Source organism: Sceloporus undulatus, chromosome 1 (genome assembly GCF_019175285.1).
Source record: "Sceloporus undulatus isolate JIND9_A2432 ecotype Alabama chromosome 1, SceUnd_v1.1, whole genome shotgun sequence".
In the NCBI taxonomy this organism is placed as follows: Eukaryota; Metazoa; Chordata; class Lepidosauria; order Squamata; family Phrynosomatidae; genus Sceloporus; species Sceloporus undulatus.
Window position 1 is genome coordinate 311,308,856 of NC_056522.1, and position 16,608 is coordinate 311,325,463.

General features: G+C 42.3%; 1 protein-coding gene across 24 annotated transcripts in view; it reads left to right on the plus strand.

The window, feature by feature from the left end:
- The first annotated feature begins 5,313 nt into the window (after positions 1-5,313).
- GPHN (gephyrin) overlaps positions 5,314-16,608 on the plus strand; it is a 671,572-nt gene continuing 660,277 nt past the window's right edge. For 12 of the 24 annotated variants that reach the window (XM_042462581.1, XM_042462547.1, XM_042462618.1 and 9 more), the window contains exon 1: positions 6,500-6,612. In XM_042462581.1, coding sequence (XP_042318515.1) covers positions 6,549-6,612 — 64 coding nt within the window. In that variant the 5' untranslated portion in view covers positions 6,500-6,548. Of the gene's footprint in view, positions 5,663-6,499; positions 6,613-16,608 lie in introns of those variants that run through there. The other 12 variants (XM_042462496.1, XM_042462471.1, XM_042462571.1 and 9 more) reach the window with 5 other exon arrangements.

The following is a 16,608-nucleotide window of genomic DNA, read 5'->3' on the forward strand; positions in this document are numbered from 1 at the left end:
TTTTAAAATAGCATGAATTAACTGGAAAAAATGGTTGGGGGAAGTTAGATGCAGTAGAAAATACTGAGTTAAGGAATTAATACCAGCCAGATGTTTTAAATCTTCTTAAGTGTTTGCCTCTGATAATTTTGAGAGAATTTTATTTTAAAGCATCCTCACCACATATACAGAATTTAACCTCTAGGATTATACTGACAAAATCCTACATATATCTACCCAGATGTCAATCCCATTGATTTCTATGGGCCTTATACCTATGTAAGTGTGTTTAGGACTGAAACCAAAATCTCATTAGTAGAATTCAAACATCTACAGGTTTTATTTCCCATTAGTTCTAAATAACCAAGAACTCTGCTGATCATAGTTTTTCTTGTGTACATCATATTCGTTGATGAAGTGCAATTAATTAATGGAGATCCCAAATCCAGTATTTCTGATATAATGAGCAACTAATTGTCTGTGATACAGAATGAATAAAGCACAAACACCAGTTTTGTGGCCTGCTGCCTTACAACATAATTTTCTGACTACAATCTAGAAAGGAAAGATATTCAGGGGTAGGTGTGTTGGCCATGCAGCAAAATACAACAAAAATTCACAAAAGAGTGATACTTCATTGGCCAACCAAAATGCATAAAATACATCATGCAAGATTTCAGAGTTCCACTGGCTTCTTCATCAGTCAAAAGATGTTAACAAATCAAACAAGAGAAGAAAAAAGACAATGTTAAAATCATAGGCCTACATTTTGTATCAGATGTTGTTTCTCTTGTAGTTCACTTGGTTTGGAGGGATCTCAATGCAGGCAGTGGCCACCCGTCCTCCTGGCCATGTGAGGACTGACTGGAAGGGCAGTAAAATTTAAACTCCACTAGCAATAATAAAGCAACTTACCTTTATCTTAAAGATACATTCTGTAAGCACTTAGAAAGGAATGCCGTGATTAGTAAAAGTCAGTACTGGTTTCTCAAAAACAAGTCATACCAGACTAATCTTCTCTCCCCCCCCCATCTCTCTCTCTCTTTCTTTTTGATAGAGTCACAAGCCTGTTAGATAAAGGAAATGCTGTGGATGTAGCATATCTTGATTTCAGTAAGGCCTTTGACAGGGTCCTCCACGATATCTTGGCTAGTACTTGGCTAGATAGCTAGTGCAATGTGAGGACAATCTACCTATTAGGTGGATTTGTAAGTAGTTGACTGACAAAAGCCACTCAATAATGGCTCCTCATCATCTTGGAAAGAAGTGATCAGAGGGGTGCCACAGGGTTCTGTTCTGGGCCCAGTGCTATTCAACATCTTTATCAATTACTTGGATGATGGAATAGAGAGCATGCTTATCAAATTTGCAGATGGCACTAAATTAGGAGGGGTATCAGAATTCAAAATGACTTACTACATTAGAAAGCTGGGCCAAAACTAACAAAATGAATTTCAGTATGGAGAAATGTAGGATACTATGCTTGAGCACTAAAATGAAATGCATGAATATACGATGGGGAACACCTGGCTGGAAGGCGCTACATGCAAAAGGGATCTAGGAGTCTTAGCGAACCAGACTCTTCATGAGTCAGCAATGTGACGTGGCAGCTAAGGAAGCCAATGCAATTCTAGGTTGTATCAATAGGTGTATAGTGTCCAGATCGAGGGAAGTAATACTACCATTCTATTCTGCTTTGGTAACAATTCACCTGGAATATTGTGTCCAGTTCTGGGCATCACAGTTCAGGAAGGATGTTGACAAGCTGGAGCATGTCCAGAGGAGGGCGATCAAAATGATGAAATGTCTGGAAACCATGCCCTATGAGGGGAGACTTAAGGAACTGGGTATGTTTAACCTGGAGAAGAGAAGGTTAAGATATAACATATACATGCACCTACCCACTTTTCAGGTTTTTTTTTTAAGTGATGTGCAGTTTAAAATCATAATGTAAGTATACATGTCCAAACAACAACTAAAAAGTGAAAAGGAGATATTGCTTTTGTCTGTGATTTTAACACAGCACTGACCAATTAAAAATCCTCCATCAGTGTAGAATGTTTTGTCAGAAACCTTCCTTCGTGTAAACTGAGTCGACTCTAAAGGTTAGCATCAGATTAACCAATCTTCATTTATAAACATACAAAAGCATGAGTTTACATGCATAGATTTGACATAGACTACACTGACCTAGGGCTAGGAAAGGTGAAAAAAATTACTTCCAACTTGATTAATGTCATAGTGTCTAAAGATAAATGGCTTGTGTTGGTTATCAGATCTGAAATAATTTTCAGCTCTCTTTATCCACCATTAAAGGCAACACATGCAGAATTCAGTACTTCTGCATCTTTTACAAAGTATATAAAGTTGTATTACTTGCACAGGGGCATTCAAATATTGTTAACTAGTATCTGTCCTCCTCCTCTTCCTCCTCCTCCAATATTATTATAAGATACAGTATCTGTTATGCCAAGTACTATTGTTGGTTGACAACTGAAAGTTCTGGAAACCATGCCCTATGAGGAGAGACTTAGGGAGTGGGGTATGTTTAGCCTGGAGAAGAGAAGGTCAAGAGGTGATATAATAGCCATGTTCAAGTATCTGAAGGGGCGTCATACTGAAGATGGAGCAAGCTTGTCTTCTGCTGCCCCTGAGAATAGGACATGGAGGAGCAATGGGTTCAAACTACAAGAAAAGAGATTCCACCTCAACATTAAGAAGAATGTCCTGACAGTAAGAGCTGTTCAAAAGTGAGACACCCTCCCTTGAAGAGTGATTGAGTCTCTTTCTTTGGAGGTCTTTAAACAGAGGCTGGATGGCCATCTATCAGTGGTGCTTTGACTGTGTATTCCTGCATGGCAGGGGTTTGGGCTGAATGCCCATGAGGTTTCTTTTAACACTACGATTCTATAATTCTATGATCTTGGCATCCATGTTGCCTCTGTCTTTTGTGAAGGCACAAACAGAGAACATGCCCAACAGTGCTCTTAGGATCTGCTTTCTTAAACAGAAGCATACTGTGACAAATCATGGCACTTTTGTCTTCAAAACTACATTGTGATAAGCCACAAGAATCTGTCTGAAGTGAAGCAATGCAATGCAATCCATTTTTTTAAATTTCAAATATCAAACCTTGATTTTCCATTTTTTATAAGGGACACCATTTTGCTATGTCATTATATTTAATGGGACTTGAGCATCCACGGATTTTGTTATCCACAAGGGATCTTGGAACCAAACCCCAGCGTATAACAAGGGTCCACCGTAAAACCACAAGAATGGCAAAACAAAATGCCATGCTGACACTGCAGTGTGCCATGTGTAACTAAACTTTAAGAGTGCAGTCCCTAATTGATTCATATTATAGTAAAATGCCTCCTGCTAGAGTAGCATATTTCAGCTGTGCTCCAAAATCTCTACAGGCCCAATCAACTTTTGGGGGAAATTTTCAGATTTCCTCTTTGCTGTGGTCAGTCCCACTTTCACAGACTAAGAACCCCCATTGACAATTGCATTAATTCACATGAAGTGATCAAACAAAATTATTTTTGTTTCTAAGCTACCGCAAATGCCATGTTACCAGAAGTACATGAGGCACATGTTTAGGCAGATAAACAAGATTTGAGATCCTATGAATTTATAGTCCATGGTTATAGTCCTTTCTCAAGTTCTTGGACTACAACTCCCCTCATCATTTGCTGTTCTGGCTAGATCTGATGGAAGCTGCAATCCAAAAATACTTGAGGTACAGAGACATATTTAGGGGACGTCTTTCGAGAGTGATGGGAGATGCTGCCTGGAAACTGTAAGAGCCTTTGTGGCTTTTAGTGGCTAAGTTCAATTTCTGTCGAGTGTGCATGTTCTTTATGCTGACTGAGGAATTAACTGGATGTTTTATACCTTTTGTTTGTCTATTTATAATATTTATTTTCATCACTTTATTTAAATGTTTCAATTTGCCTTTAGTTCATGACACGGAGTAAAGTAAAACTCCAAATAAATGAGTAAAGAAAGAGCATAATTTATCCAATAAAATATTATATTCTCTTATTATTAATGATTAATATAACAATCACTTCTGCGTCATCTGAGAGACCTACAAGTGAAATCTCAGTGTTTCTAACTGTTAGAGGGCTACAACCAATAACTATTCTTCCTAAAGAGTAATGTGTATGCTGCTTGACAAACTCAGTGGTGGTGGTTGATGCACATACACGTAAATACTGTCGGCCCTCCTTATCCATGGATTTTTTTATCTATGGATACAAGCATCCATGGGCTTGAAAATATTCAGAAAAAGCATAAATTCCAAATAGCAAACCTTGATTTTCCATTTTAGATAAGGTACAACATTTTGTTATGCCATTGGATTGAATGGGACTTGAGCATCCACGGATTTTGTGATCCACGGAGGATCCTGTAACCAAACCGCAGTGGATAACAAGGGCCCACTGTACTGTAATTTACTGTGAGGCCGAAGGCTTTCATGGCTGGCATCCATAGTTTTTGGTGCAACATTCTGAGCTATGTGGCTCTATGTTCTAGAAGAGTTTATTCCTGACGCTTCGCCAGCATCTGTGGCTGGCCTCTTCAGAGAATGCTGGCATGTTTATTGTGTGGAACTTGGTACATTTTGGATTGGGCCATGCCCATAGTTAATGGCCAAGTGTTGCGGGGCGTTGTTATACTGTAGCAAAAGCAAGTACATTGCTATACTGCTTATCAGCGCACTTAAGCACTCCCTAAACAGTTTACAAAGTGTAAGCTAATCACCCCCAACAATCTGGGTACTCATTTTAGCAACCTCCTTGGAAGGATGCAAGCCTGAGTTGAGCTTGAGAGCCCTTTTGCTGGTATTGAACTCACAACCTTGTGGTTTTGAGAGAGTGGCTGCAGTACAGGGCTCATAGTTTTAATGCATTTTATTGCTGTTATATTGTTTTAATGTATTTTAAGCATTTAAAAAAAAATAAACTGGATTTTAAGCCATGAATTTGCTTTAACTATTGTCGCAGTTTATTTCTGTTTTAATATAATATTTTTGCATATTTTTAACCGTATGGGGTTTTTTAATGTAAGCCGTCCTGAGTCCCAGGGCAGGATATAAATAAACATAACAACTACATAAAGGTTCCTTTATTCAGGGACCCGGTCGACAGAGTCGGCCAAAGGCCTGTGTGCATGGCGCCTGGCACATCCGGCCATGTGCTGCTGTTGTTATGATATCCTCCGTATGTCTATTTACAAGCAATGCAGGTACGTGTGAACCTGCAGAGGGAGTGATGCAGGGCTATTATGCAATAGAGGCGAATGTGGGTGAAACGCCGGAGAAGGCATTGCAGGGTCTCTCCACGCTTTTGGGGCTCCTCTTCTTCTCTCCTTCCGCAATGAGCCCCCCCCCCCCAAACCAATGGAGGGATAGGGGGAGGTCTGCCACAGGATTAAATGCAAGGAATGTGCTGGGAAGGAAGGCGCCAGTCCCAGGAGGGGCCCGGTGCCGCCGCCGCCACTCGCACGTATGAATGCGGCGCTCGCAGCGTGTGCCAGTGCAGAGTGATGCAGCCCATGACGTCTGGAAGTGGCGTTTCTGTGTGCGAGGGGAGGCTTCTTCTCCCAGCCCCGAACAGGACCTCCCTGACATTGCAGACGCCTATGGAAAGAGGCCATAGGCGCTTGTGCCTATGTATGTATGTATGTATGTATATAGGTATAGAAAGAGAGGGATTCATCATGGCTTTTCCGTGAGGGAAAAAAAGGGCTTCCCCCTCATCATGGGCGCCAGAGGGACGTCCCCGCCTCCCTCGCCCTTAACCCCCTCGCAGCCAAGGCAGGGAAAGGGAGAGGGTTTCTCTCGGCCCTCGATTGAGGCTGCCTTGGCCCAGCACTGACGCCAGAGCCGCCTTTCTTGCCCGGCTCTTCCTCCAGTAAAGGCCGGTTGGGCCCACTTACGCCTGGCCCCGCCCCCGGCCCCGCCCCCGCCGCCTAAGTGGTCGGGCGCGCCCCAGGCACGCCCCATCCCTTTCCCTTTCCACATAGTCTAGCACTTCCCTTGGCCCTACCCACAGCCCCCTATTTAGCGGCTCGCGCTGGCGCCGCAGGACCGCCCCTTCCAAAAGCCCCGCCCCCTTTCCCCCTCTCTCTCTTCCTCCTCTTTCTCTAGCAAAGGCAGGTTTGGTCCTACATCCCTTGGTCCCGCCCACAGCCCCCTGCCTAACAGTTCGCGCCGCAGTACCGCCCCTTCCAAAAGCCCCGCCCAGCAGCCCCCTTTTCCTCTCCCGCTCTGTCTCTCTTCCTCCTCCTAGGACTTACCCTGACTCCACCCACCGCCCTTCCTAAGCCACGCCTCCTTCCACAGCGCGCCTTTGCCTCTTACCCCCTCCCACGCGCGAGGTAGCGCGCGCGCGCGTGCCACCTCAGGACCGCCCCTTCCAGAACCCCTCCCGTCTCTCTCTCTGCTTGTCCCCTCCCCTTACTCTGGCTCCGCCCCGCGCCCTTTCCCTCCCTCCCTCTCTCCCTCCCTCCCTCCCCTCCCCCTCCTCCCTGTCAGTGCGGTGGCTGCGCTGGGAAACATGGCGGCGGAGGGGATGATTTTAACGAACCACGACCACCAAATCCGCGTGGGGGTCCTCACAGGTAACCGGGCGCGGGGGAGGTTGGGGGGCTGTGGTCCCGGGGCCCCTCTCTCTCTCACTCTCGGCCCCGGCGCCGGCAGGGAGAGGAAGGAAGGAGCGGAGCCGCTCGCCGGCTTCTCCCTCTCCCTCCTCCGCGTCCTCACTCCAGGCTCGGCCTGGGCGCCGCCACAGCAGCCGAGGCCAAGTCAGAGGGGGCCGGCTTGGCGGCGGCGGAGGGGCTGGTGGTGCCGCATGCATGCGGGAGGCTGCTCAGTGCCGCAGCCGCCTCGGGTTCGCCGCTCGCTCGCTCCCTCGCTCCCGCTGGGGACTGGCCCCTAAATAACCCGGGAGAGAGGGAGGAAGGAAGGAGGGGACCTCGGTGGGGAGAGGGCGCCCGAGGTGGACGCCGAGATGCTCCCCAGCTCGCCTCCGGAAAAGGCGGAGGGCGGCGGAGGGGCACGGGCGTCTGGGGAGCCCTCTCGCCTCCCAGGGCCCCCAGGTAACAGAGCCCACGGGTCTCTCTCTCTCTCGCTCGCTCGCTCTCTGTGGATGCAGATATGTCCCCGTGGGTATAGGCATCTCTCTCTCTCTCCGTGTATATATACATGAATGTGTGTGTGTGTGCTAAGCTCTCACTTCCCAGGCTCCCCAGGTAACAGAGCTCCAGGGTCTCTCTCTCTATCTCTCTGTGTATATATATATATATATATGTATGTATGTATATGTGCATAAGCTTATATACATATATGTGTGTGTGTGTTTGTGTGTGCATATATATATATGTATATATGTGTATATGTGTGTGTGTATGGCAAGCTCTAATTTCCCAAGCTCTCATTTCCCAGGCCTCCGAGGTAACGAAGCTCGCGGGTGTGTGTGTGTATCTGTGTGTGTGTGTGTGTTGTAATGTATGTATATGTGTATATGCATCCATATATATGTGTGTACATGCGTATGAGTATATGTATGTGTGTGTGTAGATATCTATATCGATATAGCGATCTATCTTGCCTGGTGCTGGTGGGGCTGCCTTGAGCCTGGGCACTTCTTCTTAGCAGGAGGCTCCCTTCCAATGCCATTTTTCCTTAGGGCCCCTCAGTCCAGAAGAAGAAGGAATGAGAAGGCCCTGGGTGCGAGGCTGCCTCCGGCCTCAGCATGATCTCTCTCTCTCTCTCTCTCTCTCTCTCTCACTGTGGGCCCACTCTGGGCTTCCTGGGCTTGCATCCCCACTGCAGGGATAATCCGGCTTGACCCCACTCGAAAGACCCCCCAGCTCCACGCTGTGGAATTCTGGGAACGGTCGTTTGCTGCGTGGCAGCATTTCCAGGGAAAAAGTGGCTTTGGAAAGGAAGCTTCCTTTCCACCAGTGACTATCCCTGCAGTGGGGCTGCAGCCCACCTCGAGTGAAAGGAGGCTGCCCCCTTCCTTCAGGGCAGTGGACAGCCACACTCGCTCCTTTGCCTTGCTAGACCAGCTGGAAGTGGGCCACCTTGAGAGGGAAGGGGACTCAGGGGCCCTTGCAGGGGCCTGTGACTCCTCTTTCTCCTGTCACAGGAGGCTACAAGGAGCCCTCTCCTTCTTTCTCCCTGAAGAGCCTGGCTGCTTGGATTGGGTCCAATGCACCACCCAGAGGTGGCAGGTGAGCAAAGGAAAGAGGCAGCTGCCCCTTGACACTGTTGCTGGCGCAGGTGGCTGCCTGAACAGAGAGGTGGCAGTAAAGAACATGGGCTCTGCTCTCTCTCTTGGAGTGGCTGCTAGCCCTCCGGACCCAGAACAACCACCGGACAAAGAGAGTGAGCATGAGGTGGCAGAGGCACTGGGGATGCCTTGCCACTCTCTGTGGCTTGCCCATTCTCCAATGCCTTCCTTCCCTGCTTCTGTGTGCATTACACTGAGCCCAGTTGTGTTTGCCACCCAAAGGGAGATAGATGGTCATTTGCCACCCAAGGGCAGATCCCTCTCTGAATTCCTACTTTGGGTAAGAGGAGGAGGAGGTGGATCACTCAGCTTTCTGTCCTTTCATGGTAGGTAGGTAACATGAGTTCCCAGCTTGTTAGGGGCGATTAACTTACACTGTTGTAAACTGCTTACAGACTACTTAGGCTGCGTCCACACTAGAGAAATAACCTGGTTTAACACTGCTTTAACTCTATCTGGCTCAAGGCTATGTAATTCTGGGAGTTGGAATTTGTTGTGGGGCCCAGAGCAGAAAAATGTAAATGCTATTGCTATCATGGCAGGGGTTTGCTCCTCATAGGGATGGGGCCTTCCCTTTGGTGGAAGTGGCCTTCTGTACTCACAGGTAGATGTTTGGGAACTGCTGGCGCTTGGCAGTTAATTGATGGCGCTGATCTTTAATATCAGCCCTATGTTTGCTTGGGTGGTCTTTTCCAGGGCATTGCCCAAACCCTGCAGTGAGTGTATAGCATGAAGCTTTGGGTTTGGTTTTGGTTTTTCTTTCCCCTTTTTGGTGTTGTTTTTGGAATGCTGACTTTGAACCATGTGCCTGGAAAATGAAGGCTTTGAATGATCTGTGAGATTAAACTCTGGCGTTGAGTAGGAGGGGGAATGAAGGTATTGAAAGAAATCCCACAGAGATATTTTTCATGCACATATTTTTGTTCGTCTTCTCAACGGAGACTTGGTACAGAGAGATATCTGTCCTCTGAAGAATCGTAGCTTGCAGGATGAGACTGAATATAGCTGAATGAGGCACTGAATAGCAAGCTGGAAACTTCCTTAGTTGTGTGGCATTAAATGGAATGCTTGTCTTTCAAAAAGGCATGCTCTATATTCGTGTACTGCGTCTTTGGCTGTCCCAGATTTTGGGGGGAGCCTATGGTCTGCCTATGAATAGCTGCTTGGATCCTTTCTGAGTCTGAATGTGACAGAGGGAAATCCCAGAATCCGATGGTGCGCTGTTCTCTCCTCTTGGTACTGAATCTGCCAGCCCTTGGTTTTCATCATCAGTAGCTGCCAATAGAATGTAGCCTGGGCTTGGAATTCCTGTGAGTCTCCCCCTTCTTTTACTGAACCGTTCCTGAATAATACTGTGGCCGAGAATAACATTCTGGAAGCTGCTGCGGTAAAATAAGCATACATTTTAGTGACATTTCTGCACAATGGACAACTGGGTTGTTAAATATGGCAGATGTGGTTTGGTGAGGGATGAAAATTGAAATGTTGTAATCTGGTTGTCTTCCCGTCTCTACTCTGGGTCCGTGTTCTAGGAGGTGAGTGACAGCATTACAGAAACTGTAGGGATATTAGAAAGAAACAAAAGAATGGAGTGTTTTTTGGATATGCTTGCTTTTGAATTTCATTTCGTGGGTTTGTGAATAGAGTTGGGGCTGTTGTGGTTTAGAACCAAAGAAAATAGAATGCTTTCTTTAACAAGTCTTAAAATGGTTTTGTATTTGAATGTGGTAGCAACATCAACACCAAGCTGCATCTCTTTCCTACTTGCAAATATAATTGATTTTTTAAGCTTATGGACACTATGAGATTGTAAAAATGATAAATTCAAGCAAGGCTTGCAAGGGATATTTTTGCTTCCAAAGTGTGCAACTGCTGCCCTGATGCCATGATTTTGCAGTGAAGTCAAGACATGAAAAAAGTGCATTTTCAAGTAACAGAGATCATTCTTTATTTGTCACAATGCTGTAATTCCTGTTTATGTGATAAAATCATTCAAATGGTGGCTGTTGTTTAGTCTTGGCGTTTTGTGAATCATTTTAACTACCATAGGTATTCATGTGAAGATGCCTTTTGGAAGCTCTAAATTAAACATGCCTATAGGCATTTTGGAAATCTGTTATACAGTATTTTTAAACTAATTAAAGTCACGTTGCTCATTTGGGAAATGTTGAGCCATCACCACTTTTTCCCCCAATGGCATAGTAGGAATAATTGGAAGTTAGTTCATTATTGTGGCATGCACTTTTGACTTCCTTTAATTGTTTCATATTATAAAAAATCATGTTAAAGGGTTATTGAACAGGAATAAGAAATTTAATGTACAGCAGATGATGGTTATATTGATTTGTCAGGCAAAGGGTACACGTAATGAGAGGCCTTTTAAAAACAGTTACAAGGAAGTACAGTATATCACATTTTAGTATTGGTGTGACTGATACACAAATTGTGTAATAAACAGTTTAATGTGGTTTATATTGTCATGTAGCAACATTTTTCATTACAAATATGAAAGTCTTTTGCTCTAGACAGTTTGTGGGTTTCTTGTGTGGTCATGTCATTTTTGATAGCACTGTATGTTGAGACATCTGAAAATTAAAGATGAAATATAAATCTTACACTTGGATTTTGAATATTCCTACAATTCATTTCAAATTTTTTAAAAATCCTAGTGTTTCTCCAAATTTCTCAGGCTGGAGATTTGTTATATTTCTGGTGGAAAGTAGTTCAATGTTCTGAGACATGGATTATCATTAAGGTATGGATTATCATTAAGGATAGTCTGGGCTAATTTAGAGACTTCAAGAAATGTGTTTTGGGAATGTAAACTGTACTTAGGAGCTCACAAAATATCCCAGCTTCCTAGATACATTTTTAAGCATGTCATAAACATAGCTACATTTCTTAAGGCAACTGAAGAAACAGTCTGTTCAAGAATATTAGGAAGGCATACAAATAATTTACTGCAACATGTAGTAGCAACTTGACCTATGTGTCTAGTTGTTATAACATGGAACACAGTTGGAATAAAGGTTAATACGTCTCTCATCTGAGAGGGTAGTATTTCAAAATACTCTGTTGTAATTTTCAGCTCTAATGTTTCTGAACTGGGGTTATACAACAAATGATGTTTCTAAAAGCTGTCCTTCTTTTTGAACATTGAACTGTTTGAACTTCCAGGTAGGGAAGTTCAATGGCTCAGAGGTATAAGTCTGGCAATAAATGCAGAGAATCATTCCACTGTGGATTAGCTTTGAGGAAGTACAGTAAATAAGATTTTGGGAATAAGAATTCATATCCTTCAGAGGGAGTTCTGATTGCTGCATATAAACCAAATCGCTGTCATTGCTTTAGGCTCACAGCATGATTCTGTACATGCTCACTTAGAAATAAATTCCACTGACTGGAATTAAAGATATTTTCTGGTTAAATATGATTAGAATTACAACCTTTGTTAAACCATGTCCATTCTTCCATTGTCAGACAATAACTGTTGCAAAATTATTCATTTTTCCTGATTCTAGATAACATAAAATTCCACTTGTTTTATATCCTATCATTTATTTTGCCACCTATCATTGATTATTTTTCCTATAATGATTTTAATTAAAACATTATGTGGTTTCTAATGAAAGAAATACTGTAACTTAACTTTCCTCATATTCAGCAACTGCAGGGATAATTTGCTGGTGTTTCAGGTTATGTTGGATTTAGCAGGAAGAAGTCATTCAGGGAGCATAAATATTTAGAGTTTGCCTGCTGAGTTCAAGTGCCAAAGCTCCATTTTATTGGGATTGGAAGAATTAATGGGATGTTTTCTTTGACAGTGTGCTCTTTTTAGTTGACCCAAAGCTATCCAGTTTTCTGGTCTTATGAAGCCTTAAAGCAGAAGAAGTAAGTTGTCTCACTTTGATTTTTCTTCCTCCTTGCTGGATCTGTGCAGAGCTTCCAAGACACCCCTTAGCCATGTTATGTTTAAACACTATGAGTCTTCCCCAGCCATTTCATTTTCTATAGGGCAATATAAACTACATGTACCCTGACTCTTTTCTGCTGGATTCCTAGTTTGAGATTTTTTAAAAAAAATTTGGGATATTGTTGGTTGGCCTTGAGAGGGTGAGAACATTTTACTGACTTGAAATGTGTTTTCAGTTATATTCCTGCAGCTCTTTTGAACTACCTGTATTGACATTACTTTTTTTTACCATGCTTAACTAGTAACACAATTGTTATCTTCATTTTGCAAGATGCGGCACATATACCTGTACCTAAATAGAGTTTAGGAAGGGAGCTTGAAATCAAATTGAGGGGGCAAGATGACATTTGACCATCTTAATATAACGATATGCTGGTTATCTTTGAAGAAAAAATAAACTAGCAGTAAGTTTTATGAAAGATAACATTATCAAGTATGTAGAATAACAAATCTTGCTAAGAAAAAGTTGGCATGGCTTCTGCAGTGGAGATATTGCTTCACTGACTAGTTTTTTTAAGGTGATCATTTACACAGTGTTCTGGTATATGTTATATATTTGACTTTTTAAATGTCTATTAATCTTGCTCTACTCAAAAATTTCTCTAAAGCTGCTTAAAGATTAATTAGCTAGTCACTGCCCTGAAACATACAGTCTAAAGTAGGGTCTCTCAACCAGGGTTCTCTGAAACCCTACAATTCTTGAGAGGTTGTTAGGGATTCCGCGAGAGATTGTGACAAGGGCGGGAAACAACTTTTTTCTTTTTAGCAGTAGATAATAAGTTTTAGGCAGGGGTTCCCTGAAACCTGAAATTTATTTCAAGGGTTCCTCCAGGGTCAAATGGTTGAGGAAGTTTAAAAGGAAACAGTACAGTGGGAAAAGAGGAAAGAATAGGCTCGGCTGTAGCTCTTAGTTAGGCATTCTTATAGCTGTTATTTCTAGCTGGGAAGGGCAAAAGAAATCCTTGCATATATTCTTTTTCTGACTAATATATGGGGTCAAGTTATTCCTCTGATGCTCATCCTGGGAGACCTGAGCAAGCTGCAGACAACGTGAAATTGATCAAGGGACTGGAACATCTTTATTGGAAGGAAAAACGATGCTTGAGACGTTAATTGAGAACAAAGGGGCAGCATGATAGAGGTTTTATTAAATCGTATATGGATGTACAAAGTACAGTCAGCTCTCTGTATTCATGGATTCTTTATCCACGGATTCAAACATCCACGCCTTAAAATATTCAAAGAAATATAAATTCCAAAAAACCAAGCCTTGCTTTTGCCATTTTATATAAGGGACACGATTTTATTATGCCATTGTATTTCATGGGACTCGAGTATCTACGGATTTTGGTATCTACAGGGGTCCTGGAACAAACTCCAGAAAATAACAGGAGCCCACTGTAGGTAAAGATCGCGCGAGGGGCCTGGTGGGGCAATTGTCTATAGAAGCCTCAGAAACATGCATTTATCTTAACATTTTTTTAAAAATCAGCAATTTTTTTCTCGTGTCCTCCATTTGTTATTTTTAAAAGTGCCCTCCATTTGAAAATTTTGTCCTACATTTGTCCCGGTTTATTTATTTATTTAATTTTTTAAAAAAAATATTTAATTTTTTATTTTTTGGCTTCGGCCCCCCAGTTGTCTGAGGGACTTCAACCCGGCCCCCGGCTCAAAAGGGTTGCCTACCCCTGGTTTAAGTTGTACTTCTGGTATCTGTCTCTGAAGAGCAAGCATCTAACTACACCACAAACTCTTTTTGAACTCATCAGACTGCTTTGGGGGTGGCAAATAGATGTGTGGCTCGGGGGTTGTTTAGGAGAACATTAAAGGTGCTCTGTGCTACCTGTGGTGTTCCTGGGTTGTGGCTGATATATTTGTGAAGCTACCTTTGTATGGAGTCAAAACTTCGGTATGACCAAATATTGTCTAATATTTTGATGACAATTTTTACTATTCTCATAGCAGATTTTCAGCCAGAGGACCTTCTCAGCCCTCATGCATGAGACCTCTTTTCATCCTGTTTTTTCTTTCTTTTTGCTGATCCCATATTATGAAGTTGTAGCGATTTGGACATCATATCAAATACAGAGAGAGAGGAGGAGAGAATGGGGGGAAAGGAGGAAATGTTTAATGTTAGATCTAAGATAATGTATACAGTATTTTAACATACATGGACAATTAAAATGTAGCTACAATAGTGTTCTTCAGATCTCAGTATTATATGGGTAAGTATTACAGAAACTCTCAGTATGTCAAAAATGACTCATTAGGGTGGTGAACAATTTTTTTTTTTACTAGTTGACTTAGGTATAGGTCTTGAAGCCTTATTTTAGAAAAAAAGCCTCTAGAATTTTCTTGATATTTTTATGTAAGGGCTGTGATGAATGGAGATTATGTGGCTCTCCAGACATTGTTGGACTGTAACTCCCAGTAGCCTTCAAAGATTTATTTATTTATTTATTTTTATTTACAGTATTTATACCCCGCCCTTCAGCCCTAAAGGTTCTCAGAGCGGCTAGTTAGTCTCTAGAACCAGTATGTAGAGAGATCTTATAACATCTTCGAGACTAACTAAAGAAAGACGTTGGCAGCATGAGCTGCAGAGATGCATCTGTGGAAGTAGACTTAAGTTTACAAAAGCTCATGCTGCCAACTTCTTTCTTTAGTTAGTCTCAAGGATGCTACAAGATCTCTCTACATCCCAGTAGCCTTGGCCAGCATAGCTACTGTTGAACAGCAATGGGGGGCTGTAGCCCTACAGTATGTGGAGCATGACAAGTTGCCTGTCCCTAAGCTAATAGGAAGGTAAAGATAATAATGGCAAAAAATCTTATGACTGAGCCATCCACTTGGTAGCTGTACTGTAGTTCCATAGTTATTAGTGAAGTAGTCAACTGGGCAGTTCTTGTAGTTATTTTCCCATCACCATTTTAAAATTAGGTTTGTGTCAGGTATACTAGGGTAGAGAGTCTCATTCTTAGGTTGGCTTTATTACTCACTCCTTTCCCCCCCCCCTAACTTTTACACAGAAATGCATCCATAAAGATGTATGTTAATTCAAAATTTACTCAGAGAATGCTGTTTCATATAAGGAGATTAGAGAGGGATCATTCCAGATACAGCATCATTCACCTAAATATTTTACAAGGTTACGATTGTGTAAAATGTTATAGACACCAATAATACAATGCAATTAAACACCTAAATGTTAATCAGGCATATACAGAAATTTTGGTTGACCTTTGATTATATTGCCACATAGCTCAAGCTTACACTGGCTCTGGAACTCTAGGCATTCAGTTGTGGGTCAGTTGTTCAGGGTGTATATTGGACAGAGTACAGGGAGTAAAGATTAAGATGTATAGGTAATAGGTACAATCTCATTAATTTGTCATTAATGTGTGTTTGATGCCAGAGCAGCACATGTTGCATGAGCCCTGAGCAATTGTGAAATGCTAGATTTAACTGTTGTATATACTCATGTAGAACTCCAGAAATTTTAGTCAAAAATTGACCCAAAGAACCTCAGTTGACTTATCCACAGATGCATGTAAGTACTGTACTTTAACTCTAGTAAAAAAAAGAGAGAGATTGAGAGAGAACTATCCTGTTTTGCCCTCCAAACATGCCCTTGACTTATACATGAAGTTGACTTATAGTCAAGTATATATATTGTACTTCTTCTAATATACATATCCTATAGTACTTGTTCCTGACCTTTACAGTAGAAAATTAGTTTTACAGCATTTTAATATATTTATTTTATACCTCTCTTTCCCCCAGAACTGAAGACAATTTACAAGATCAGATAGTTATGATAAATACAAAATACTATCATTGTTAAAATGCAGTTAACCTCAACGTGGTATTAAAACACTAGTGACCAAAAACAATGTGAAACACCTCATTTTTAAAAGAAGCAATAAAAGTAGGACAGCACCAATCTGTTACAACTTCTTTACTTAAAGCAGCTAGTTGCTGAAAGACTTCCAGAATAAATATGTTTTCACTACTGGCAGAACAAAAACAGGGAAGGGGGCCCAGTCTGGTTTGGAAATTGGAAAGGGGTTCCAGGGTGACTTTAGACCTATAGGCTGGGATGTATGGGAGAATACAGCCCTTCATATAGCTTGTGCCCAAGCCATGTAGGGTTTTATAGGTCATAATCCATACATTGAATTGTGCGTGACAACAGAGCAGTAACTAGTGGAATATCTGCATTAAGGAAGCTGTGCTTCATGTAACTATAAGGAAGGAAAGCAGTATTGTATAAATATATTTAAAAATAAAGGATTAAATCCAGACTTTGGAGTAGACTAAATGATTAAAAGGAATGTTATGACTAGC